Source organism: Equus quagga, chromosome 2 (assembly GCF_021613505.1).
Source record: "Equus quagga isolate Etosha38 chromosome 2, UCLA_HA_Equagga_1.0, whole genome shotgun sequence".
In the NCBI taxonomy this organism is placed as follows: Eukaryota; Metazoa; Chordata; class Mammalia; order Perissodactyla; family Equidae; genus Equus; species Equus quagga.
The window spans coordinates 25,543,920-25,571,019 of record NC_060268.1 but is presented as its reverse complement, the minus strand read 5'-3'; the positions used below and the strand labels follow the sequence as shown (position 1 = coordinate 25,571,019).

Sequence of the window (27,100 nt, the reverse complement as noted above, 5' to 3'; positions counted from 1 at the left end):
CTCCCTGACTCCTCTCAGTGCATCATCCCCAAATACCCTCTTTTCTTCTCTCCCCTCTCACCCTCTGGGAGCCTCTCTGCCCTCAGAAGGGTCCCCTTGAGCCCCCCGCAGAACACAAGGTCTGAAAGCATGAACCCAGATTTCTGCTCCATCCTCCAGTGGGCAGCTTCTCTGGGCAGCCATCTTCTCTCAGGCCAGGATACCCTAAATCATTCCCGGGGGGGATTCACCATCTTTGAGAAGAGGGGAGCCCCGTCTCCCTGTTTGCTTTGGAAAAGTGGGCATGATCCCATTCCAAACACAAGAGGATCCAGGAGAGAGATCCCTCCCATTTTCAAAGTCTTTCAAAACTACCACTGAAAAGCAAAGGAGAGCGCCTGTCCACTCCTTTCCCTGAACCACCCACATAAAATTCAGCCAAAAAGAAAAAAGGAAAATATTAGGGGAAGAGCATATAAATGTAAGACAAGGCTGGCAGGACTTAAGAGAGTTTAAGTAGATGAAGGAATGTGGTTTAGAGAGTGGTGAGCAACTGTTCTCCATTTCATGCTTCCAGCCTTGATGAAAGGAAACTGGGTTAACCTTAAAAAGGACTTCTTTCCAGTGGAGACTTCAAGATGCTATTTTTAGCAACCTCTAGGGCGGCCTCGCTTCTCCTTGCTGACCCAAGTTATTCCAGTGATTTGCCGAGGGATATGGGTAGGGCGACATCCTTATCTAGGATCTTTATGAACAATATCCTGTGTCTGTACGCCACCAGAACAAACATTATCTCCTCTGATCTTCACAGTAAACCTAAGCAGGAGGCAGAGGGCTACCCACCACCTTTCACAAATGAGGAAGCAGGCGAGGTGGTTCGCTCCAGATCACAGTGAACTGGGCCCACATAGGCACTAGAATCAGATCCCAGGCTTTCCATCAAGCACTGTGGACACCCAAGTCCCTGGTGGTCCCAGACACAGCCATCACGGAGGCAGGAGCAGGAAAAGACTGGGGTCTCAGGGCCCCCCAAGACCAGTGTCTTGTATTCTGCCTGGACCTCCTTTTCCTCTTCTGTGGCTCCGTTTGACCTATTTGATCCCTCTTTAGGACTAGATCAGAATGCACAACAAAGCCCTTACATTTAGGAGGTTCTCCATCAATAAATGCTGTTGATGCCAATAGTCTCCTGAGGCAATACTTTCTGCACATGCAAACTCCACTGCTCAATCATGTGGCCGTGAGAGTTAGTAAAGTAATATCTAGACGCGCACCGGCTGGCTGGTCCCATGGCTGACTCCATCACACCTGTCAGACCTCAGCCTAAATGCCACCCGCTCAGAGGTGTCTTTCCTGACCACTGTGTGGAAGCAGCTCCCTCCCCATGCCCATTTCCAGTCACCTTGTGCAGTTTTACTTCCTTGGCTCCACTTACAACAACAGGATTCTATTTATGTGCTAATTTGGCTCTCTTCCCAACTAGAATTTCAGGCTCAGAAAGGAAGGCAACTTGTCTGTTCTGATCCCCTCTGTATCCCTAGTACGTGGCACAGAGTGGGCACTCAACTATTTATTAACTAAATAGAGTAATAGCAAGAAGGAGCTCTCCTACCAGATATCTCTTATTAATTAATACCCTGCAACTAGATTGGGGGAAAATGTTGAACATTAGGTATCTGGGAATTGATTTTACTAGTCTCTTGCTACATGTGTTGTGTGTGAAAATGTCAATAATAAAATGTCAACAACAAAGCTGGTCATCCCTGGGATTTAAAAAGGCAGAGCAGGCCTGAAGAGCAGACCCTAATGGGGGCTCCCAGGGAGGTCTCTCTCCTCCAGGGAAAGAGGAAGACCTGCCACTGGCCACCAGTCCTCTAGCTGGAAGCCAGTGAAACTGGACCAGCAGCCGAGGGGGAAGAGCAGCGTGTGTGGACCAGTTCTGGGCATTTGTAGAGCAGGTACATTAACAAGGCACTTTCACTGACATTTTGTTGGGACAACATGTGAAGTATTATTATTCCCATGCTTACTACTGTATTTATCTCATTCAAAGCCTAATCCAAATGCTTTGGAATCAGACAGAAATAAGATTCAAACCCTAACACTTGCAAACTGCGTTTTCATTTCCTCATCTGGAAAAGGAGAATACCACCTCCCACCCTCTCGGGATGATAGGAAATGTGAATACCAGGCGAGCGCTTAACACCACGCCAGACACCTGGGAGACACTCAGTGTGAGCTCACTTGCTCCTGGACAGCAAGGGCTGCGTCTTACCTTTTGTATCTTTTATAATCCCATGCACTATGTAGCACAGTGCTTAGGTGCCTAATTTATTTGCTAAATTTTAGAGACAAAACAAAAGGTTAACAGAGAGTGAGTGGCAGAACAGGTTCTTGAATCAACACCTTCATTCCGATCAAGCCAAGTGCTCTCTCCAACACCAGGCCTCTCTGGTGGCTTGGAAATCCACCTCTTTTTCACCCCATTGACAGAAGTTTTGCAATAAGCTTAGACCCACCTATTAATTCAATGGAAGCAAACATTTTTTTATTTCTTTCTTAATAAGCTTCCCCCTGCTTTTCTCTCATTCCCTCATCTGAGATCCTAGTTCTGAGAAGTGTTGTTTTCCCCCACGGGAGCAATCCATGTTTTATATTTGTTAAATTTTTTTAAATCAAAAGTAGTTAGAAAGTTATAGAGCACTCAAACTTTAGACGCCCAGAGCTGCAAGCCACCAAGATCATGCTCGGGTCACGCTAATTTTGTGCACAAGCGCCCCTGCCCCTGGTAACCAGCTAGTGCTAGCTTGCTGAGCCCCCAAAACCAGGGGGCAGGCCTCTCTGACCTCCCCAAGTATCATAACAAAAGTGTTTTGAAGCCTAAGATGAAAGGATGTGATCAAAGAGGCCAAAGGTATAGGCTGCTGAGAGAAGAAAACAGAAGAGATGGTTTCCATGTGATAGGGGACAGGAAATGTGTGGGCAGGAGGCGCTCAGGGCTGGGCTTCCCGCCACTGCAAAGAATGGCAGGGAAAAGACTATGTACAGTGGTTGCAGCAAATGGCTTCCGGCCCCACAAAAGAGCACAGAAAATAAAAATAAACCCACCCCATAAAGGTGTTGAGCTAGAGGCAGCAGGAAATGCTAGGATATACCTCACTCTCTACACTGTAGGGCTCAAAATCCACTCCAACACGCTGCACTGAGCACCCACGTGTAAGGCCCCTGAGGAGGCATCATCACAACACAGCCGGGGAGCATTAAGAAAGTTCCAGAGGCAGGAAGAGGCATCTAATGAAAACACTACCTATCCTGCTTCAGTGCCTCCCATCTACCATGTCTTTACCTACTTCAGCTAAAAAAAATACACAGGGAAAATCACACACTCAATGCAGGGGAGGGGGACAATGCATTTTTTTAAACTTGAAGTATTTCCACTGCTAATTCTTCTGTATATACAGAGTTGAGAACCATTGAGCAAATCAACAAAAGCAAGAGTCACTTGTAATGAGCTTTTAACTAAATTTAAACTCAAGACTCCCCAAACAGTCTACAGGCGTTTGCCCTATTGCAAATGGTGAAAAGACACACCAAAGATGAATGTTTCTGTTGACAGTCTCTGGCATGGGTCAACCACCTCCGAGACAACTGCTAATCCAATATATGGTCACTTAGTGTCTGCCTCATGAATCTCGAGATCATTGGGAGACATTAAACAAAACCTGTACCAAAGGTTCTGAAAATTGTAATGTCTTCCTTGATAAATTACTATTGATTCCCAGTTTTCAACCCATTTGTCTTGAAGTTCAGATGTTTTTATATTCAAAATATCTGTTTATTATCTAGACTAAAAATAATCCAGAAGCCTCCTAACAAAGCTATACCTGTATATAAGTTTTAAAGCAAATTAAATTGCTCAATAATTTTAGTGACCTAGTAACCCCAGGAATAGCAAACCACGGCCCATGGACCAACAGCCTGTTTTTGTAAAAAGACATTTTATTGGAACACAGCCACGCCCATTCATTTAAGAAAAAGCTTGCCAACTCCCGGTCGAGAGCTGTCCTCAAACTTTAGGGCGTATCAGTTACACAGAGAGCTAACAAACACAGAGGCCCAAGATTTTTACCAAGTTCCCAGGTAACTGTGAGATATACCAAAATTTGAGAACCACTGCTCTAGATCAGTGCTTCTCAAACTTTAATATGCCTGTGGATGACCCAGGGACTGTGCTAAAACAAAGATTCTGCTTCAGTAGGGCCTGGGGTGAGGCTTGAGAGCCTCCTTTTCAAATAAGCTCCCAGGTGGCGCCAATACCGCTGGTCAATGGACCACATTTTCAGTAGTAAGAATCCAGAGCAGTGCTTCTCCAATTTGGCTGCACATTAGTCACCTGGGTAGCTGTACAAAGTATAGATGCCACCTCCAAAGATTTTTATTTAATTGGTCTGGGTATGACCTGGGCATTGAGATTTCCTTTTTAAGTTGTCCAAGTGATTTTGATGTGCAGCCAAGTTGGAGAAGCTCTAGAGCACAACTCACACCTCAGTAGTCAGCTAAACCTAAAGAGTGGAATTCTCAACAGAGCTTCTCTCTCAGAGAGCACCCAAGATGGAAATGGGGCTGCCAGCATGACACACATAAATGTGCCTAGACCTCAGCCAGCAGACCTCTTGTGCTACCCAAGCTGCGTCACACACTCTGTTCTTAACTAAGCAGGTTATAAATCTGAGCTTCCGTTCTTTCACCTAATGAGGAATGGAACGCCTAAGATAATTGCAAGAACAAAATGAGAGAATATTTGTGAAGGTGGTTTGGAGAGTACTGTATTCTATAAATAAACCCTCACTTTTTGCACTCTGCTTACACTGCCTAAGAGATACATATTTCACTTTTCACCACTAAAGCGTATTGAGACAGATGTAAATGTGGAAGCACACACTTAGTTCCATTTCTAACAAAGTGCTTAATGATGCAGTTCCAGGAATGCATTGTGTCATGAGAGTGGAACCACCTGTAACAATTGAAGGATTAGTTAAGGGATTACTACCAGCTCTAGGGAAAAGACAAAAGACTGTCTGTTTCCCAGGGTTGTCAGCACTGCCTTGTCATTAACTCCAAATACACTTAATGAGAACACGGCGGCAGATTCATAGTTGCAAATTATCAACTCCTAAAGAGCTTTGCATGGAGGACTGAAGGAAAAAAAGGATTTTTAATACCAATAAAGAATAAAAACAAAAAACAGAGCCAGAGGCCTAGGAAGGAGTGGCATGGAGCTTTTTAATGTGGAGGGAAAAAGGTTACAATTAATGAAGGCAGAGGTCGTGTTAACAGATGCTCAATACAAAGTTGTTCTGACACGGAAGCCAGGGAACTTCTCTGGGCTCCCCACCTGCACACCAAATCAGAGGCGGCAGCAAGTGTAAATCTGAAGAACATCCATGTGTCCAACAAGCTGCCATCTCAAGAGCTCTTCTCCAGGGGAAATCAAAAAGTGAACCTAAAAGAAAGCAGCAGAAACGTAAGAAAAGATATCCAAAGTTTTAAAAATGTCTCATGATACTACAGACAGGGCCCCAGATCCTTCAATCTAAATTCTAAACCCACAAAGACAGGGGGTTCCCAAATTCTGGACAGTATTTAAGTCAGGCTAGAACAACCAGAATAAAGCAAGTATTTTTCACAGAACATTTTATAGAGGTATCCATAAAAATTAATGTTCAAATCTGAATTCTAAGCACAGCACAGCAAAACTGAGTAGGAATTGTAGACCTGGGTTCTAACTGTAGCTCTGCAATTAATTAGCTGCGTGACTTCACACCAGTCACTCTGAGCTCTCTGGCCCACAAACTCTTTGAGGTAAGGGGGTTGCAGTTTAGCCTAAAGAGCTTTTCGGGATTTAGAGAGCTCATAAAGCACTAAATTCCAGTTCTGTGGGGGATGGAGGAAGGAAGAATTCAAGAGAGAAAATAGGGAAAAATTTCCAATCTCAAATTTAACAAAGGAGCGAACCAGAAAATAATTTCATCCTCATGTAAAGATAAGGTTATTTTTGGCAAGAAGAAGGTGGAGAATAACTCCAAGAGAAGTGGCCACGTTGCTGCTAGAGTCAGAGGGGACTGGGAGCTGTGAGTAGTGAGGGGGAGCCCTGCCCCGCAAACACAGCCTTCCTTTCCAGGCCCCCCAGGAAAGCTGCTCACCTGGTGTGCTCCAATATGGGTGCGGCCAAACAGTGACCCCTTGGCCCTAGGGCCTCCATCTCTAGCCATTAGCAGCCAATTTTCCTGCCCTGTGTCATAGAAATGCTGTAATCTTCTCTGTGAGTCAGGACTTGAAAAAGGTAGAGAAACATTAGCTTTCAGAAGAGCTGAGTTAGGCCTTCAGGTGAAAGGGCACCACCCTAGTCTGTGCATTGGTTCAAGTGACTGGAGATTCCAGCATCAGAGCTTAAAGGAAAGATCTTAGCCTTCCAGCCAGAGTGCTTTTATTTCCCTAACAATGGTATTTAGAGAAACGCCACATAATTGCAGAACATTCCTGCATCAGTGGGATTGTGAGAAATGTGTAAAAGAGCAAAAACAGGGAAGAAAAAGTGTTCACAGTGCCAAACAAGAACAAACAGACCTACTAAAACACATCTATTCACTCCATCAAATTTCTTAAAGCACACTGACAAAAGCCTATGAACTACTGTAACACATCAGTTCTAATGGCCAAGGTGAGAGAGGACTACAGCACAAGGCCAGTTCAGTGAAGAGCCTTGACGCATTTAGAATTATAAAGAAATCTTAGTTTAGTACAAAAGCCAAGTTTTGACATTCTATGATATTAAAATATTTAAATCTAAGACATGCGGACCGGCCCAGTGGTGCAGGGGTTAATTTCACATGCTCCACTTCGGCAGCCTGGGGTTTGCCAGTTCGGATCCCAGATGCAAACTCACGCACCACTTACCAAGCTATGCTGTGGCAGGCATCCCACATATAAACTAGAGGAAGATAAGCACGGATATTAGCTCAGGGCCAATCTTCCTCAGCAAAAAAAAAAAAACAAAAAAAACCAAAAAAAACAAAAAACTAAGACATTGGGGCTGGTCCATCTAGAAACATAAATGACTCATGAAAGAAAGTCTCTTTGATAGTGGTTTTCAGAAAATTCTATTTACAAAGATCTGCTCCCCTCTTTTAAAGCAAAAATATATTTACCAGACAGTATTCTAAAAGCAGAGGCTCTAAGATTCTTTGAAATGTTAGCTCAACAAAATTGGACTATTCAACAGCTTAGAAGAATGGTTTCAACTGCTAACCAGGGTTTAAACATTTCAGGAAACTGACTAATAAAATTTCCTCCCAATACTGAGACATGCAAAATGGAAGACACCTACTGAGAAAAGTTAGCATGACTTCTTCAGTCTACCTCACCCATGCAGAAAAGACAGTGCCATTTGATCAGTCTGTTCTAATCATCTTAAAAGAACGCAAGGCACGACACAAAGAACTGTTAAAAATAATCACTCTCCATATAGATACAAAAGATAATGCCAGACAGGGTCATTTCTATTTGGAATCTGTATTCTTCTCCAGCACCGTCTCTATTCAGACACTAGCACTGAGCAGATATGCTCAACTACTGATTTTCCTTCAAATCCATCTCATCCTGGATCCTAGTCACCAAATTAAAACTGAAATTAGAGAAAATGTGAATCAAAGACCATTCTGCAGAAATTCTACATTCAGAGCTCAATTTGAATCAATACAACTTTAGATGACATGGACCATATATTTCTAAAAATGGAAGGAGCTTTCAAGATCAGCTAGTCTGGTCCTCTCATTTTACAGATGAGGAAACTATAGCCTGAGAGTCTGACAGCTCTGTCCAGAGCTGTGCTGTCCAACACTGTAGCCACTAGCCAGAGATGATGATTTAAACTTAGTTAAAATTAAAAATTCAGTTCCTTGGTCATCTAGTGACATTTCAAATGTTCAACAACCACATGTGGCTAGCGGCTAGTGAACTGGGTAGTGCAGACTTCGAACATTTCCACGTTACAGAAAGTTCTACTGGACACTGCTGGTCTGGGGTCCCCCTCTCTGGATCAAGTCAGGTCTCCTGATCTGCATTCTCCTGCATTTCTTCCAGATCATATTAAAGATGACTGACTTTGTAAAAACATTTCAGATAGCCTGTCTTCAACCTTTCTTATCAACCTCTCCTAAGTTTTTGTTTTACCCATTAAAAAAAAGTTTTGTTTTGTTTTGTTTTGTTTTTCGGTGAGGAAGACTGGTCCTGAGCTAAGATCTGTTGCCAGTCTTCCTCTTTTTGCTTGAGGAAGATTGTCCCTATGCTAAGATCTGTGCCAATCTTCCTCTATGTTGTATGTGGGATGCCTCCACAGCATAGCTCGATGAGCAATGTGCAGGTCTGAGCCCAGGATCCGAACCTATGAACCTCAGGCTGCCGAAATGGAGCACATGAACTTAACCACTATGCCACCAGGCCAGCCCCGTTAATATTTTTAATGAAAACTTTCTAACAAGAAGATGCATATATTCATCATCCAAAAGTCTTTGAACATAATAAAGAGGAAGGAATATAAAACTTTGGAGTCAAAAATGTCTGTCATCAAGTTCCTATTCAGTCACTTATTACTTCCAGGGCCTAGACAAGTCGACTTAAATTTCACCAAGGTTTCATTACCTCCTGTGTAAAATGGGAAGGCCACTATTTGTCTCCCTCCATCACAGGGCAGGCCATGAAGATCACATGCATTAATGCGTGTCAAAGTGTACATGGACTGTATGAGTCCTGCAAGCCTGGTAAGGTGAAAACTGTAAAACATTTTACAAATGTTGTCTAGTTTCGCAAAAGGGCTTATACAAACGTTGTGCATTTGTTATAGAGTCACACTTTAACTTTCCACTTCCTATGAATGGATGATGGGCATCTGATAATATGTATAAAAGGCAACAATTGAAGAAAAAAAGAAAAAAGCAAAGCTCAACTGAGGATCCACACAAACAGCCTGATCCTCCTCAAACACAATGGGAACTATCAACAATTCTACTAATCAGAGGCTTTAACAGCTGCAAGAGACTCACGAGCATCAAGGCCAATCCCCTCATCGTGCAGATGGGGAAACTGGGCCTCACGGGCAAGCTTATTTGTCCATCCAACCAGTTAACACCAGAGCAATATCTACAATGCAGGTCATCCGACTTCTAGTCTCATGCTTGTGCCCACCCCACAGCCCCTCGTATGAAGTTTTTCCTTGGCTTCTTTCTTCCAAAGCGCTTTCCATGTCTTAGCATCCACCTAAGTAATGACATAGCTATTTTACACAGCATTTTCTTGCAGTTGAAAATGATCCATTTATTCATACACTCATTTAATAAACACCCACGGTGACTGTTAGCTCTGTGCTAAGCCCTGAGGTCCCTCCCCTCAGGGAATTTAAGAGTCCAGTGGGAGAGACAGGAAAGTGAATGAACAGTTTCCTAACAATGTGGTAAGTGCCATGTTAAGGGCATGCACAGAGGACACGGGTGCCCTGAGAAGATGCTCCTATGCAACCTGGGGGAGAGATGGCTTGAAGTAGGAATCATCCAAACGGCAAGGATGGAGAAAATAAGGGAGGGAGTTAGGGCAGCAATGAACTTCATAAACACAAATCTATTTGATATTATCTCTCTTTTTCCTTTTTTTTGATCGCTTTAAATGGACCAAATACAAAATACAGATCAATCGCCAATTAGAGAGCCACGTTTTGGGGTTTTTTTTAGTAAATAAAATACGCAGATTCAAGATTTTAAGAGTAATAGGTAAAGAATTAATCTCGCCCTCTAACCGGGGAGGAAGGGTGTTGAAAAAAAGATTATAACGTGCTTAACTGAAAATATTTTCTACAAATTTAGAATAGTTCCCTTTTTGAGAACTCATTTGGTGGCTAGACCTAATTCAATATAAAGTGAAAGGTCAAAGAGAAAATGAAATAAAAACTAAACAGCCCCTCAACAAAAATTAAAGATTACTGCCAACGGGAGGTCATGTTGGGAGCAAAAACAGGTCTAGAGTGAACCAAAAGGGGAGCTCTTAAACTGACAAGAAAAGGAAATAAAGGGAAAAGTCCGGGTCTTTGTGCACAGTCTTCCCTGTGTAACAAAACCCTGGGGACACTTGAAGGTTGCATGCCCTTTGGTGCCTAACTCAACACTGCCCACTTCTGGCCAGAATGTAAAGCAACCCCCACCCAGCTTCTTAGCCCACTTGGACCTCTGCTGCCCTCCTGTGACTAGAAAGAAACTAGGTTTTATCACAAAGGTATCAGTGGTTTCTTCCCCCAAACTCAACCTCTACGCTTTGTAGCACATTCTCTCAGCCTATGAAATGTACAGTCCACTAGGTGGCAGTAGAGCCTAAAGAATAATATTTAGATTCCCTTCCAGAGGTAATTTTCTAGATTACTGTACTTTGATGAATTCGAAATGCCAGCAGCAATTGCGTGTTTGTGAACAATACTGTTTGTCAGTTATGTTCTGCCCGGCCCCAGAGCCCCCTTGCTCCAGCGAGGATTAAACACTACGAATATTAAAGACCTGTGGCTTCCATTATAAAAACAAAGCACACTGACAAGGCTTTAGCACAAACATTTGGCTAACAATCTCCCCCAGGCAGAGCACACTTCCAAGCTCAAGTGTGTCCCTTTGTGCCGGGTTCACTTTCCCTCTGGATCCAGGGCCCAAGTCATCAGGAATTTTCCATCCCAAACTGTGATCCATCATAGCTAGGTCCCTCTTCTCTTCATTTCCCTTCAGAACACCTGAGATAAGCTGACATCTTTTGAAAAGAATTTCACAAAGAGACACAGAAAAACAAAACAGGAAATATTTACAGATAGTATGTAAATTTTTAAATATTCAAATCTACTGACGTATGTGCCCTGCACTCACTCAAATTAGATTTACTGCCACCTAAGCGCCAAATGCTGATCATCTTTCAGGTGTGCATGGATTCTCCCAACGCAGAAGCTCACTAGCAGCATTTTTTACTTCTGCATTTTCATGTTTATGATAATCTAAAAAATATTATGAGTCTATTCTTGACCACCGGGAGAGCCACCTATAATCAGTGCCACCAACTGAGCAGCTACCCTTTACCACAGGGTTTCTCAAATTGCCATCTTTGGACATGTTTTCAGGAGACCACAAAGTCTGAAGTTTGGAAAAGGGTGTGTTACTAAATCTAGGTTTTACAATAGTCCTGGCTGAACACACTTGCCACGAAGGAGCTCAAGTCGTACAGCAGAGGGAAGAAAGTGGAGAGGGACTTAAAGGAACTTCAGCTGAATCTACGATGTTTAATCTGTTCACTCCGGGTGGTGGCTATATCGGTGTTTGTTGTATTATTCTCTGTACTTTTCTGTATTTTTTAAATCGTCACAACAAAAGCAAAAAAAGGAAAGTAATAAGGGGGAGGACGGTGATGAAATAACTGTGGTAACTTTTTAAACACATTTCTTTAACTTTGCAATTGTTAAATACTTTATAGTAAACAATCTTAAGCAAAAATGAAGTATAAAAATTTTTTTTCAAGTCAGACTGGATTATCAGATTTATTAGTTATGAGATTTCTAGCAAGACTCTCTGAACTTCAGTTTCTCATCTGTAAATAGAATTAGCAAGGCTATCCTCATGAGATTACTTTGAAAATAAAACACAGAACAGGAAGCACTTAACCTGGCCCACAGTGAGCACTCACCATTCTTAACTTTCATATTTCTCCTTGAATAAATTTATGTTTTTAACTCCATGCCACTTGCTTTTTGCTGATTTTAAATGTTACCTCCAAATTATGCAAGCGTAGTACAGTTTCTTCTTTTTTTATACCCAACTCTCAACATACTTGGCAAGTATGGAGAATATTCAGTGTTTTGTTTTACTCTGAGTTGGTATAAATATTGAGAACTCACTTGGAAACTATTTTAAAAGTGTTTTGGCACCCTGCACATAGAACTCAGTTAGAATCACATAAAAAGGGCAAATAGACGTTTATTAAAAAACTGAGAGCAGGACAGTATAGTATATGTCAAATGAAGGATCTCCGTGAAAAAGCTCCTGGGCAGTCCACCAGAGAGAGGATTTTTCTATGAACATCCTCTCTATAGAATGATTTAACACTGCAATCTGGGACTGGAAGATCTTGCTGTACCTTGGGCCCATAATTCACAGCCGAACAGGTGGCCCTAGGTTGTTAACATGGTCTGCAGTACACAGGTTCTGCTGAGCCTGCTTTTTTGTCTCTGTTTTTGTCATAATTTTGAAATACGAAGCTCTCTGCAGCAGATTCCTCCTCCAATCATGACAACCCTAGAAAATAATTTCCCATGAATTGGTATCTCCCTGAGCCTAGACAATATTCTTGAAATGTTTGCTCTGTCCCCTTCTTAAGCATACACAACTCATCTAGAAAAAATAACTTCCGAAATCTAGAGTAAGGCAATCAGAAGACTTACAACCTTCCCAGCTAGGTTACTATGAGAGAGCAAAGAGGTACTCATGATATGTGCAAGTGTAAGAAGGTCAATGGTGGGTCAGTTTTCTAGCTGTACTCAAGGAGTTATCATTGGTCAGACATGTCATCTGCTGCCTCTGCTCCCAGATGACACAGGGGCTCCCTTCTCTGGACTCCCACAGCACTCTGTTCAGATCTTCAGTGTGCCTCTAACTATGCTGTGTTTTAACTGCTATGTTTAAATGCCTTCTCCCCTAGAGATTGTTCACTCTTGAGGGTAGGAGCCACATTTTACTTTTCTTTGTATTCCCAGTAACAAGGCATTGACCGGCATGCACAAGTGGGTAGGGGGACAACTCAGGTCCTGATCAGGGCTCTAAAGAGTTCAGTTATATTAGACTAGTAGAAAGATGTGGTTCTCAAACTTTTTCACTGAAATAAACCATCTCTGTCAACTTATCACTACCAGAAATGAAACCTTACCTGAACTAACAGAACTGTTTTTGAGGCAGAATCACTAACGGAAAGGATTTATGTAACGTTATAAGTAACTGACTCATTCATGCCAGAAATTGAAGTATAGTCAGTGTCACACTACTGCATACACTTTGCACATGAGCGTATAGTCACTGTTACACTAGTGCATACACTTTGCACATGAGTGCTCTAACTCTTGCATTAGCTTTCTGATTAGTACAAAAATGACAGCTTTCCAAGAAGTGACAGAAGGCAGTTGGTCCTGGGATATGCTTCCCCAAAACAGGATAACATTCCTAAGATTCTCTTTTCTCTACCACCCAGTAACAGCAACACTAAATTTTGTAGTGGAAAAGCCAAGAAAAGAGTGCATTCATTCATCAGTAAGCTGCGTGGGGTCCTGGAAGAGCACTGGGCCAAAAGCACCACTAGACAGAGGCCCTACTCTGCAACCACTCAGCTATGTGGCCAGCGCAGGCCAGTGGATTGTTCTGGGTCTGTTTTCTCACATATAAAATAACAGTATTGCTATCTAGTTTGGAAAATACCACGTACTTCTTAGAGCTTCAGGATTCTCCTTGGGAGGGAGGGCCAGAGAGGAGGTCATACCACACATGAAGGAGAGACCAAGCAGAGAGGGCTTTTGAACTTCTGTCAATCAAAACAACTCCAGCTCCACTGGTGTTTATTTACTGAGATTCTATATGAGTTTTTTTTAGAAAAAATGAGCTCTACTGCTAGAAAAGGAAAAATGGCAAATGAACCAAACAACATCTCATCCTATACTTTAAAAGTCTTCTCCCAAGCTAATCCAACTTGCCTGTTTTATTTCTACTTTAGTGCACATATTATTAGCAAATGGCCATAGTCATTTATGCAGCATATACTGCATGTGTATCAGGTGTAAGCACTATACTAGGTACTATGGGGACAATGGTGCAGCATTTAAGTCATCTGAGATCAAAATCAGAAAAAAAATTATACAGCAAATCTCAAGACAAAACCTACAATTTATGTCTCTTCCAAGATCTCGGAGTTATTTTCACGAAGTTATTGGTGCAGAAATTAATGTATTAGCTACAGGCAAACTCTCATTTTCTGTTATCTTAATGATTTGCAGAACAGTGAGAAGAGAAGGCAACGACCAAGAGCAGCAGCACTGATGAATCATGATGATATTAATGCATACCCTGCAGACCAATGGAAAATTCTGCAAACGTCTTATCAGCAATGTGGGAACTTACCAACCATAATCAAAACCAGCCCCATGCAATTTCCATTCCTAAAATCGATATATGGGACAAGGGCTATGATCATCACTTACATTCTTCTAGTCTCCAAAGCCTCAAGTAAGTAAATGGGAATGATTCAGCCAACGAAGTTCATGACAACAAGGTGCAGGATGGTGCTGGCAAAGAGAAAATCAGCAAAGGCTCGCTCTGGGGAGATGCCTTGGAAATCCGCTTTGTTCTGTGGGTTGATCTGTATTCTCAGGCAAACTGTACAAGAAGCAAAACACAAAAATGATTACCTAGAAGTAAAAAACAAATACGACTGCTAAAGAACACAGACAACCCTATGACCTGACAATTCTACCCTAAGAGAAATGATGCCTAAGTGCATCAACAGGCATGCACAGGAACCATACCCACAAGAACCCCTAACTGGAAACAACCTAAATGTCTATCAACAGTAAAATGGAGAAATTACAGCATGTGCGTACAATAGAATATGATACAGCAATGAAAAAGAACTTTACAACATGAATTCTACAAATAGAACGTTGAACAACATAATCCAGACACAAAAAGTACATGCTGTCTAAGTCCATTTATATAAAGCTTACCATGAAGCAAAACTAATCTGTTAATACAAGTCAAGATCGTGGTTTTTATCTTTCACAGGAGGAGCGGTGAGTGGGAAGGTGCCAGCAGCAGGCCTCTAGGGTGTTGGTAATGTTTTATATCTTGGTCTAGGTGATGGCTAGATAGGTGAATTTAAAAATTCATCAAGTTGTACACTAAAGTTTTACATTCTTAATTGTTTGTTAAAGAAAAAAAATACAACTTCTCAGAGTTAGGATAAAAACCAAAGGCTTACACAGAGAAAAATATATACATAACCAAAAAATCTTCAGAACTCTCTTAACCCTCGATTTAAGTTTATAATTGTACCTAGATTGGAAAGCAGCTGAGGCAGTAATGAAGGAACTGGTCTGAATGACAAAACATTATAAAATTACTTTCTAACAGAATGTGCATAACATAGCAGAGATTATAAATATAAGATGCTTATCCACAAGGACCTCAAATTGTAGATAATCTTTGATCTCAAAGCTGCTTGCCTCAAAAAAAGCAAGAGACCTAAGCTATATAACTTTGACAGAGAACTCTCCACTGTGACATTCTATACCCTTGAAGAATCCGACCTGATACATTAGCCACAGTCACCATCTGACATGAAAATACACTTTCCCGAAATATCTTTATGCCTGTGATAATGATTACACTACTTAAGAAAACCCAAATTCACGTTGGGCTAGTATCCATTCCATCACTAAGCAAGAGAAGGCAACAAACTGAGACCTAACCCAAAAGTCAGTAAACTACCAAACTACTTCTCCAGAATCCATCACCATGGCAACAGAATTTTCATTATGCTTAAAATGTAAACACAGTGGAAGCACCATTGATCTGTTCAGGCACCTGGACCCTTCAAAATATGAAGGACACTGACTAAAGCAAGGGCAACCAACTAAAATCCCGCTGTGGAGTGTACAGATTGGTTCATCCATTTGGGAGAGCATCAGGCAATAGCTATTAATATTTAAAATGTTTTGGCCTTTTGACTAAGGAATTTATCTTACAGAACAAAGACATGCTAACAGCATGTTTATAAACTTGAAAAAAAGTGAAAACAGACCAAATGTCATCAAAGGAATTATTTAAATAAATTATTCTAGACATGCAAAGAAATCCCATGCAATTACTCAAAAGAATGAGATAAATTCTCAATAGGCTGAGAGTAAAGGTATCCAAGATGTATTAAGTGAAAAAAGCCAAAAAAATTATTCCACTCCATATTCCTCTTAAAATATAGGTACATATACATACAATTATTTTCTCATTTGTTTTAGTTGGATCTAGGGAAAAATGGAGAGAAACAGAAACTAAACTATTAACAGTGGCTATTGGGGTGGAGGACGAGGGTAGAGAAGTGTTTTGGGAAATTCGAGGGGACAAAAGAAAAGAGAAGCTCCCCATGAAGATATGGTAATGAATTGATGTGTTCTCATTATCATGATCATAGTAACCCAAGTTATTTCAATGATGACATAAGAACCAGAGTCCCATGGAGATGGAAAGGTCGTCTGGAGGTCATAAAGACCAATACATAAAATGCCCAAGAGGGAGTGGGGGTGGGCATGCTGGAGAGGCTCCATGAGTCACCTGGGAAGGTTTCCAAAGCACACTCACTACTTCCAGAATCTGGTAAGCCATCCCCAGTGGAGAATTACACACCTTCCAGAGGCTGTGTTATAGATAGGGGTGTCATAGCCCTCAGATGCACTGGGCTACCAAAAAGGCAAAGAATACCTGTTCAAACAGCTCCTCCACAAATGATCCTTCAGTCTCTCCCTGAGCACTTCCAAAGATGAACATCTACTACTTCCTGAGGCAGCCTCCTCCATTTAGCAGTTCTAATTTAACCTATCTCCTTAAATGTTCCTTCACCCAGCAAAATATTTACTGAGCATTCATGATGTGCCACGCATCAACTCAGGGGCTGCGAATATGGCACAGAACAAGACAGACAAGTCTGGCTCCCAAGAAATTTACATCTAACAGAAACATATAATAAACAAAAAAAACACAGCAGCCAGCCCTGTTGCTAGTGGTTAAGTTGGCACACTCTGCTTCAGTGGCCCCAGGGTTTGTGCATTTGTATCTGAAGCATGCACCTACACACTGCTTATCCAGCCATGCTGTGGAGGCATTCACATACAAAAAAGCAGATTAGCAAAGATGTTAGCTCAGGGCCAATCTTCCTCACCAAAAAAGAAAAAAAAAAGGATATAATTATTAAAAAAAAAACTAGAAAATATCAGTTAGCAATATGTGTTATGAAAAAAATCAAAGTAACAAGAGAAGTGACTGGGAAGCTATTTTTTATTTAGTGATCACAGAAGGCCTCTCTAAGGTGGTGCTGTGTAAGACCAAAATTTGAAAGACAGGAGCCAAGTATGCAAAGATGTGAGCACAGAGAAATACAGGTAGCAAGAACAATCTTGACATGTTGTAGGTATAACAGATCAGACTGACCAAACTCTACCAATCAAGGGCAAGAGAGACAAGGGCCAAATCCTGTGGGGCTTTGTAAGCCTCAGTTAAGAGTATGGATGCAGCTCTAAGTGCAATGGAACAACATTTCAGAGTTTTGAGCAGATGAGTAAAATAATCTAATTTATATTTTTTAAGGATGCTGGAACTGAAATGTGGAGAGTGGTGTGCAGGGTTAAAAAAAGGAGCAGAATCACACAGGAGCCCAAAAGCTCAGATAATGGTAGTAAAAATGGAAATAAGTGAAGAGAATCAGGCTATATTTTGGAGAATACAGGGCTTGCTGATGAAATGGATGTGGGCGATGAGAGAAACCAAGGGAACAAGGAAACCTCCTAAATTTTTGGCTTCAACAACTCAACCAATGCACTGTGTACTGACTGGTGAAGAGGCGGACAGCTGGGCGGGAAGTTTCAACCTAGAGGTGCACATATCAGACATGAAGTGAAGATGTCAAGTGGGCAACTGGATTTACTAATTTGGAATTCAGGGGACAGGTCAGAACTAAAAATATAAATGTTGTAGCTGTAGCTATATAGATATTATTTAAATTCACCTATGGAAGAAATACAAATAAAAGGGATCTAGAACCATGCCCTCAGAGAAGCACCTAGCACAAATAGTAGGAAGGAAAAACCAATAAGGTGAGAAGGAACAAGGAACAACCAAGAGAGTGTAGTGCTCAAGAAGAAAGTATTTTATGCAGAAGGAAGCAGCCAACCATGTTAAATGCTAAATGTTCTGAGCATTCAGATAAGGTGAAGCAAGTGGCCACTAGACTTGGCAAGATGGCAAGAGTAGTTTCACTGGACTGCTGGGGATAGACCACCACCAAGAGTGAGTTAAGGAATCGATGGAAAGTAAGAAAGCAGAAACAGCAACTATTCTTTGAAGCAATTCTGTGATGATAGAGAAGAAATGGAATGGTAGCTGGAGGGGTATCTGAGGTCAAACGAATTTTTTTTTTAATTGGACCTTATTAGAGCATATTTGTATGATGGGAATGATCCAGTAGAGACAGAGAATGGAGGGATGGCTGCAGAAGCTGAGTCTCTGAGTGAGCAAGAGAAGACTGGATCCTCTGCACAAGGGAAGGAACTGACTTTTAATAAGAGAATGACACATCACCCACCATCACAGGAAGCAAGTCAGAGCACAGGTACAGGTGCAGGTGGGCTGCTGAGATTCCTTGGTGGGATGAAAGGATTCCTGACTACCTCTTTTTTAGTGAGAAGATAAAGCAAGATCATCGAGTGAGAATAAAGGAAAAGAAGAAATATAGAAGAGAGTGAAGAGAAAAGTTATGAAGTATATTTTGGACAAGTATCAGGAAAGTATTATAGGACCACTGGGCATGGATGACTGCCCATCTGTGTTCCTATTCTTGCCAATACTTCTCCATCACAGCACTATATCCATATTTACTTGTCTGTATCTCCCACTAGATTATAAACTCTGTGAGACTAGAGACCAGGCCAGCCCTGATGGCCTAGTGGTTAAAGTTTAGCGATCTCAGCGCTTCAGCAGCTTGGGTTCGTTTCCCAGTTGTGGAACCATACCACCCATCTGTCAGCTGCCATGCTGTGGTGGCAGCTCACACAGAAGAACTAGAAGGGCATACAACTAGGATATACAACCATGCACTGGGGCTTGGGGGAGGGGAAAAAAAGAAAAAGGGGAAGATTGGCAACAGATGGTAGCTCAGGGCAAATCTTTCCCTAGATAGAAAAAGAGAGAGACAGAGACTAGATACTATGTCTGTGTGTTTCACAGTTGAATCCTCAGTACCCTGGCAGAGAACCTGGAACATAATTCCTCAGCATTCCTTAAATTATTATAGCCATGCTTACAATTTAACTCATACAGTGTTAATCACTAAGGATGCAGAGATGAAAGGCAGCCCCTACCCTCAAGGGCTTCACATTGCAGAGGGAAGACAGACATGCAAACAAATAGAGCACAATATCAAAGTGCCATCTCTCGCTCTCCGAGACACCGAGACACACACACACACACACACACACACGAGGTGAAACAGGAATATAGGAGAACAACCTAAACCTGCTAGGGACTCAAGGAAGGATTCCAAAGGGAAGCAGCACTTGAGCTGTCCAAGAAGTGAAGGAATGTTCCAGGCAGCCAAGCAAAGATAAAACAGCTTGAGACAACATGGCATGTTTAAAGAATAACAAGTAACTCAATAACGCTGGAGTATAAAGTACAGAACAGGCAGAGGCAAGAGATGAAGCTGGAGATATGGACAGGACCAGATCAGGAAAGAGCTTGTATGCCATGAAAAAAATTTTAATTTTTCATTGGGAACCACAGACAAATTTTATGTGGGTAGTGGCAATCAGATTTGCAAGTCAAATCAAACCTACAAATATAGTGAAAGTTGGACTGGAAGGAGAGAGACCAGAGGGTGGAAGATCAGTAAGGAAGATTACAGTAGTCTAAATAAAAGATATTGAGAGCCGGAGTCACTGAGGATAAAGTAGCAATGGATACAAAAAGAGATTTAGAAACAGGACTCTCCGGCACATGGTTGGCAAATTTCCAATCTCTTGGATCACAGTTACGGGAGATAATCAAAAGGCCCATAAATCTGACAGATAATTCCCAAAGAAACTGTGGACCCCAGTGTGCACAGCCTAATAGCTCCTATGAGATAGAAAACATTCTGGATTAGGCCTCCTTGCCTTTCAAATTCAAACTGCTTTTGGATTTGTAAACTAGGGAGAATTACTTTTGTTTTAATCCGAAATTGTTTCGCACATGCTAGGGAACAGAATAGACCAAAGTTCTGAAATGACTTAACAACTGATTTCAAGATCAAAGACTTAAAGACAGTCTTTTTTTTTTTTAAAGATTGGCACCTGAGCTAACAACTGTGGCCAATCTTTTTTTTTTTTTTTTCCTGCTTTATCTCCCCAAATCCCCCCTGGTACATAGTTGTTTATCTTAGTTGCAGCTCCTTCTAGTTGTGGCACATGGGACGCCACCTCAACGTGGCCTGACGAGCGGTGCCATGTTCACGCCCAGGATCTGAACCAGCGAAGCCCCGGGCCACCGCAGCGGAGCACACGAACTTAACCACTCAGCCACAGGACCGGCCCCTAGAGACAGTCTTAATGTTTTCCACTTATCCCTCCTAACCAGCACTTTAAATGAGCAGAAAGAGGGATTTCATTAGGTAGAAAAGGAAACTAGAAGGGCTGCCAACCCTGGAATGTCACTCTGAAAAAGGGACAGATGTCCTCCTCTAGAGACATCTAACCACAAGATAAACAGTCAGCTGCCGAGGACATTAAATCTGTCTGGAAGAAGAAAAATACGCTACCTCTGACGTCCTTTTAAAGCCTACTATACTGTACACTGTTCATCCAAAGATTTCTCAACCGCTATTTTCTACCTCTGGTTCCTTCTTGAAACCATGGGCAAGCCTCCCAGCCACGAGGGAATAGAAGAAAATAACACCAGGCTTTTTAAAAGTGTAGTGCATTCTACATTAGTTTAAAATGTACTGATCAATTTCCAAAGAGCATATGCTAAATTAACACATGCAGAAGGAATGGAGACAGACTGCCAAAAGGAAATTAGGGAACCACACTAAAGAACTTTTCCCTCCAATTTATCCTACATGCTAACATCAATTTTAAGTCTTTCCCTTACTCAAATCTTAAAAAAAAAAAAATCCTTAGATGTTTCCCTATTACCTAAAGTATAAAATTCAAAGTCCTTGGCCTGGCACTCAAAACTCTAGCATCCAGCACCACCTAATCCTTCAACATAATCTCCTACACTACCGTTTCTCAGCCAAGCTGGCCTCCTCTCTGGTCTTCCAATAGGAAACAAAACACAGGGAAGTTAGAAACCCCAGCACCATAAATAGGTACAAGGCTTCCCTTCCAAACAATCTGAACAAAGGATAAACTCCAAATTTCAAATTTCCCATTAAAACCAGTCTCTAGGTGAGGATCTGGGCTAACAAATGGCAGAGGAAGTAGGATTTAGGAAGGTCGATGCTGTCAAAGAAATGCAAACGATAATGTGCCTTCTGTGACAACTATGAACTGTCATAAATCTTTTCTTTTCCAGAAGTAACTTTCAGTTCTCTGACCTAATTACTGGTTATGTAACAGTTTTGGAAATCCCAATCCCCCATACTGACTCCACTATTAAAGTGCCCTTTCACTAGGCATTCCCTTCATTGACAAGCCATTGGCTTCTCATTGGGGAGAAGGGGAAAGAGTCTGCCAATTCAATTTTAGCCACAACTGTCTCAAAAACAGGATTTGGCATAAGGAAAAACTATCTGCTCAAAAAAACGTTCTGGCTTTAGCCCTGATGGCCTACTGGTTAAAGTTTGGTGTGCTCCACTTCAGCCACCTGGGTTCAGTTCCTGGATGCAGAACATGCCACTCCTCTGTCAGTAGCCTTGCTGTGGAGGTAGCTCCCATAGAAGAACTAGAAGGACTTACAACTATACATAACTATGTAATGAGGCTTTGATGGGGGGAAAGGAAGAAAAAGAGGAAGATTGGCATGAATGTTAGCTTAGGGTGAATCTCCCCCTGAAAAAAAAAAACTGGCTTTATCACACTAATAATCTACAACTCAAGTCCACAGCCACACTTCAGCGACTACACTCTCCCATGTAGCCCTCAGGAGTCATTCTTATGAAGCCAGGGTGACTTCAGCATGGAGTAGCCTTCTTTTTCTTAATCAGCTTCCAGGCCCCGCCCTACTCCTACTCTTTCCAGATCTGGAAGACAAAAATCATCAAACAAAATTCACCAGAGGTTCTCAAGATTCTTTCTCCTGCCTTGCTAATAAAATTCTTAGTCATGAGCAGTATTTGAGGGGAGGGAGGGAGAGTGTGGAGTAAAGAGCAGAGTGTGTCTGATGATGGTAACATATCAACTCCTGAAGGCCAGGACGACGCCAGAGAACGAGATCTTGGTCATCTAAGACAAATTTCAAAGACGATAATAAAGCATCCAATCAACAGGCTAACTCTACAACTCCAGACCAGCCTAGTGCACAAGCCACTAAGTCCTTAGGCTTATTTTAAGTTCTGAGAAAGAGAGATGGTAGAGTATCTCTGGTGTGAATCTGAAGTAGTCATGTGAATGTGTAACAAGCATTCTATAGGTCTATAACTTAAGTTGTAATGAAGTCTCCAGACAATTCTAACGCCGTATTTTGTCTGTGCCCCAACTAGACTGCAAATTCACTGAGGACAAGGAACACAATATACCTGATGTATTCCCAAAGCTTTTACTGTAATACTTTGTGTTAGATTCAAAATATAACTAATGGCCTGACTGATGATGATCATGCTGGAAAAAAAACATGAATTCTGGCATGTTTTCAAAGTCAATGGAGCAGGTGATACCAGCGCCTGGAAAGGTCCGTGTTGTGGCGGCCACCTATAAACTGGACAGGCTAACACTCCCTGGGCCAAGCCTGGACTCAGTAGTCATTGACTCCCTGTTGAGCAAGAAAGGTTGGATTTTGGCAAAAATTTATGGAGACAGTTCTCATTAAATATGGCAGTCTACAAGGTATCAAATGCTGGGAATCAGAAAGAATAATAAAGCTAAAACAGAACTATGTGAAGAAAAACTGAGGTCAGGATAGTGAGACAGCTTCATCCACAAGAAATAATAGGAGAAATAAAAGTCAAAGTCAAGCAAAAGATGATTCAACAAGCAAAGCACCGATATTTACATTTCCTACACTGTTCACTGAAGTGCTTCACTGAAGGTCAGCAGTGATTAGGTCAAGGTGAGAGAGAGATTCCACAGTTGGGTTTTCCGTTTTACAAGTCTACCAACTTTAAAGGTGTTTTAAAGCTAAGAGAAAGCCGGAACGGAGTTTTCCCTGGACCCATATGAAGTGAACTGGATCACCAGGCTGAGCAGCAGCATGAAGGTGGCTTCTTTAGAGATTTAAATCCAGGTTCTAGGCCGATGTTTGGCATTAGGCATGTGACAACCTTTTCTGAGCCTCGATTTCCCCATCACAGAAAGAGGGCAACGTAGGCTCCATTCATAACTTCACCAGGCGGTAGTGTGACACAAAAGAGAAGAGTACTGTGGGAACAAAAGCAGCGCAAAGTAACACATTATTATTGCGATTACTTAGAGTCATTACCCGCTAGGATGAAGCTCCCCACACAAGAGATGAAGCCCGAGAGAAAAGAGTTGAACGGGAAGGTCCCCACGAGGAGACAATAACCGAACTGCAGCGCCCCGGTCAGCAGTATATACAGCAGGTACGCGTCCAGCAACTTCAGACGCTGAGGAGTGGAGCTCAAGTACTCTTCCAAGAACCGCGAAATGACCGACACTACCGACGCCGACATGACTACTCGTTCGGTACTCGGGCCGGCGCTCCAAACTCCCAGCAGACCCGACCACCACACCGGATGTAGTGTTTGCGCATGCGCACCGCTGTAGCCCAGCTCCGGCCCTCCCATTTGCCACTTTGCGCAGGCGTAGAGGCAGGCCAAAGGTGAAACAACTAATGCGCAGACGCAGAATATATCTACAGAATGCGAACTACAGCCCGAAAAAGCTATTGCGCCTGCGCAAAAGGTTTGTCCCTGGGCCGGAGACGTGTACTTTTTTTTGTCCTGTTTCCGCTACCAGGTTGGTACGCCCACGGTTGCTCTGGCAACAAGCTACTTTGGGAGGAAGAGGAGGAGAGGTTTTACAGTGTACAGCGTAGCTACCCGAGGGTTCCGTTTCTGTTTGGTCTGCCTGCATCTTCAAAGATTAACTGTTTGGATCTGCTTTGAGGCAATTCCTGGCGCTCCTGGGGTTCAGTACTGGCTCGGCCCCAATTCTCGTAAGGACGCTGACTGCAGATACCTGTCCCGGATCATTAGAGCAAATCAAGTTCCCCCGCAGTGAGAACCACAGCAGCCAATCACTGTGCAGGCTCCAGTTCAGACTAGGTTATTGAGGGAGGGAGGAGCGGGGCAGGGGGAGGGAGTTTGACCTCTACCGGGCCCTGAACTGGACTCGGGATCTGGCGCTAGGGGCGCTGACGAATAAGCGCGGTAGAACCTAAGGCCGCAGGTGTTCTATTTATTCAGCAAACGTTTATTGGGCACCTGAAGTCCTCGGGACCGACGGTGTGCTAAATTGTAGGTACCCTCAGGGGAATCAGATACCGTCTTAAAAGATCCGCAGGTGACGGAAGGGGAGGGTAGAATAGGGGGAGAGGGACAGTCGATTAAAGTGCACAGTGTGTGTGATCAAATTTAGCAGGCTTCTACTCCCAGGCTGACATCTTGAACCCGGTGTGATAATCCAGGATGTCAGCGCTGAAAGGCCCGCAAGAGCATTCCTGGTCCAAACCCTACCGCCTCCAACTCATTTTGCAGAGGAAACTGAAGGTTTGAGCTTTTGTATTTAAAAGTAGGATTAGCTACTTATATTTAGCATTTTAGCTTTTTTAAAAAAATAGTGTCCACCTTAGTTTCTGGCTTTTGCTTCCCTTTTAATTTCACATGCATCTGACCTTCCAGGCCTAGTTCATGTCACCTTTTAGCTGCAAGTTGCACATAACCAGGTTTATTAATAAATTTGAACCATCCTAGGTACTGAAGCAAAATTCCTGAAACAGCAAGTGAACGACAACGTTTCTTCATTTTCACTTTTTATTTGTGTTTAAACTGGAAGCTGTATTAGCCTCAACAAATGTACTGGTGAGCAAAGCCTTGCTTAGCTTCTAGAAGGAAGAGGAATAACCCATGTCCTCAGAAAGATTTACAATGTATTTGAAGAGATGTATTCATATTCACACCCATGGAGATTTGCTCTGCTATATGAACTTAAGTTCAGCCTAAACTCTTATGTTGCTGAGAAAAAAAAAAAAAGAGCGAATAACCAGGCCAGTTCCCATCTGAATATAATAAGGCAAGAAGCATCAGTTTCTCTGACAAGTTGAGCCTTTCTCCCTGCCTCATCAGCAAGTAGGAGGGTAGCTTCCTCACCAGTATTCAACTTCAAACTTTAAAAGCTGGGCTGATGCCTTTTAATCATTCAGGAGTGGATTCCTTAGGGGAGTCTATTCCGTCAGCTAGGCTCTTTCCAGCAGTTTCTCCCTTCTGTTTTGTCTGTCTTTGATCGAGGTCGACGATCATCATTAGCATCTAAGCAGGAACTCCCAAAGGGGGAAAGCAGAAGAGATGAAAAACATCAGATTCACTTACTGAATGCATCTTTTTCTGAGACCTGCAAAGTCAAACACCTAGTCTGGACTACTAACACAGCAAGAAAAGGCCTTGTACTGTGTTCAGTTTATGATTCTATAATCATTGAAACATTTTTGACTGATGTGTCAATAGGAAATTGCTAATACTAGCCTTAGTTTCGATAGTTTGTCAGAATATTAATATATGTAAAAATTCATGTCCAGAGTATGATATATCCATGAATGTATACATGATATATTCATGTCCAGAGTGGATAGAGTGCAGGCTTGAACCTTGATTCTGCTGTTTACTAGTTGACTAATCCAAGATGATGAATTAGTCTGACAGCCTCATTTCCTTCTCTATAAAATGGAAATAACTAACAATACCTGGATCATTGGAATGCTGTGAGGATTAAATGAGATAATGTTAACGTTAAGCACTAACGTAATACTTGACATATAGTAAATGTTTGCTTTTTTTTTTTTTGAGGAAGATTAGCCCTGAGCTAACATCTGCTGCCACTCCTCCTCTTTTTGCTGAGGAAGACTGGCCCTGAGCTCACATCCGTGCCCATCTTCCTCTACTTTATATGTGGGCTGCCTATCACAGCACAGCTTGCCAAGCAGTGCCATGTCCACACCCAGGATTCCAACCGGCGAACCCCAGGCCACAGAAGCAGAACATGCGCACTTAACCGCTGCACCACCAGCTGGCCCAGGATTCATTAATCCTGGTAATTTCTATGTCTGCTTCCCCTGTTATTCTGAATAATTAAAAGTTGGGCAAACCTCAGAGCCTCAATATTTTGGGCATGCAAAAGATGGAGGGACTGCAATGCAGATGGCTCTCAGGGTAAATCAAATATATAATTTGAAGCTGAAGTCAGAGTAGATCTTAGGAGCTGTATGACTAAAACACTGATGGAGAGGAAAAACTGATTTCCTTCTATCCTCAAGTTCACTAGCCCTGTAAATTAAGCTGACAAGAGACAGATTAACAAGAGAAAACAAGCAGAGGTTTATTAACATATACATCAGACACACACACACACACACGGGAGTACTCAGTTATGAGTAACTCAAAGGGGTGGTTAGAATTTGGGCTTATATAGCATCTTAACAAAAAAGCAATAGATTTTTAGAGAAGTGACAAGACAAAGGAAAAGGACATTGAGTTTCTAGGGCAGCTGTCAACACAAATAATCCATAACCAACCTATAAATCAAAATTGAGGTGAGTTTATTATGAGCCAGAGTGAGGATTATAACCCAAGAAGGCCTTAGAAGGCATTCTGGAGAAGCCTAGGTTTCGGTAGTCATATCGTTTTAGAACAAAGAACATACATTCAATACACCCAGGATACATTTACATCAAAATTTCAAAGAGGTATGCAGTTGCCAGTTAGCAGTCAACATGATCCTGATGTCAGGAAAGGGACTAATCTGGGCATTACCAATAGGGCATTACCAATGGGGCATAGGAGGGGAAGTGTGCATTCTTATCTTAAGAGAGGCATTCTTTAATGGATAAGCAGATGTAAAATGTATGTTTGATAGGCCATAAGTCAGGCTTTCTAGTTCAAG

The 27,100-nt window shown here is 42.1% G+C and overlaps 1 protein-coding gene and 1 long non-coding RNA gene across 2 annotated transcripts; one reads left to right on the top strand and one right to left on the bottom strand.

The window, feature by feature from the left end:
* Window positions 1-5,242: 5,242 nt before the first annotated feature.
* On the bottom strand, window positions 5,243-23,753 carry DAD1 (defender against cell death 1). The gene is made up of 3 exons (XM_046654989.1): window positions 23,466-23,753; window positions 14,291-14,465; window positions 5,243-5,482 (listed from the first exon to the last, which is right to left on the bottom strand). Exons 1-2 carry the CDS (start codon window positions 23,674-23,676, stop codon window positions 14,335-14,337), a joined length of 342 nt encoding a protein of 113 aa, XP_046510945.1. The 5' UTR covers window positions 23,677-23,753; the 3' UTR covers window positions 5,243-5,482; window positions 14,291-14,334.
* Window positions 23,754-24,348: 595 nt separating this feature from the next.
* On the top strand, window positions 24,349-26,070 carry LOC124236188 (uncharacterized). Its single transcript, XR_006887655.1, has 3 exons — window positions 24,349-24,462; window positions 24,584-24,714; window positions 26,012-26,070. It is a non-coding gene; the product is annotated as an uncharacterized LOC124236188 (long non-coding RNA).
* Window positions 26,071-27,100: the final 1,030 nt, after the last annotated feature.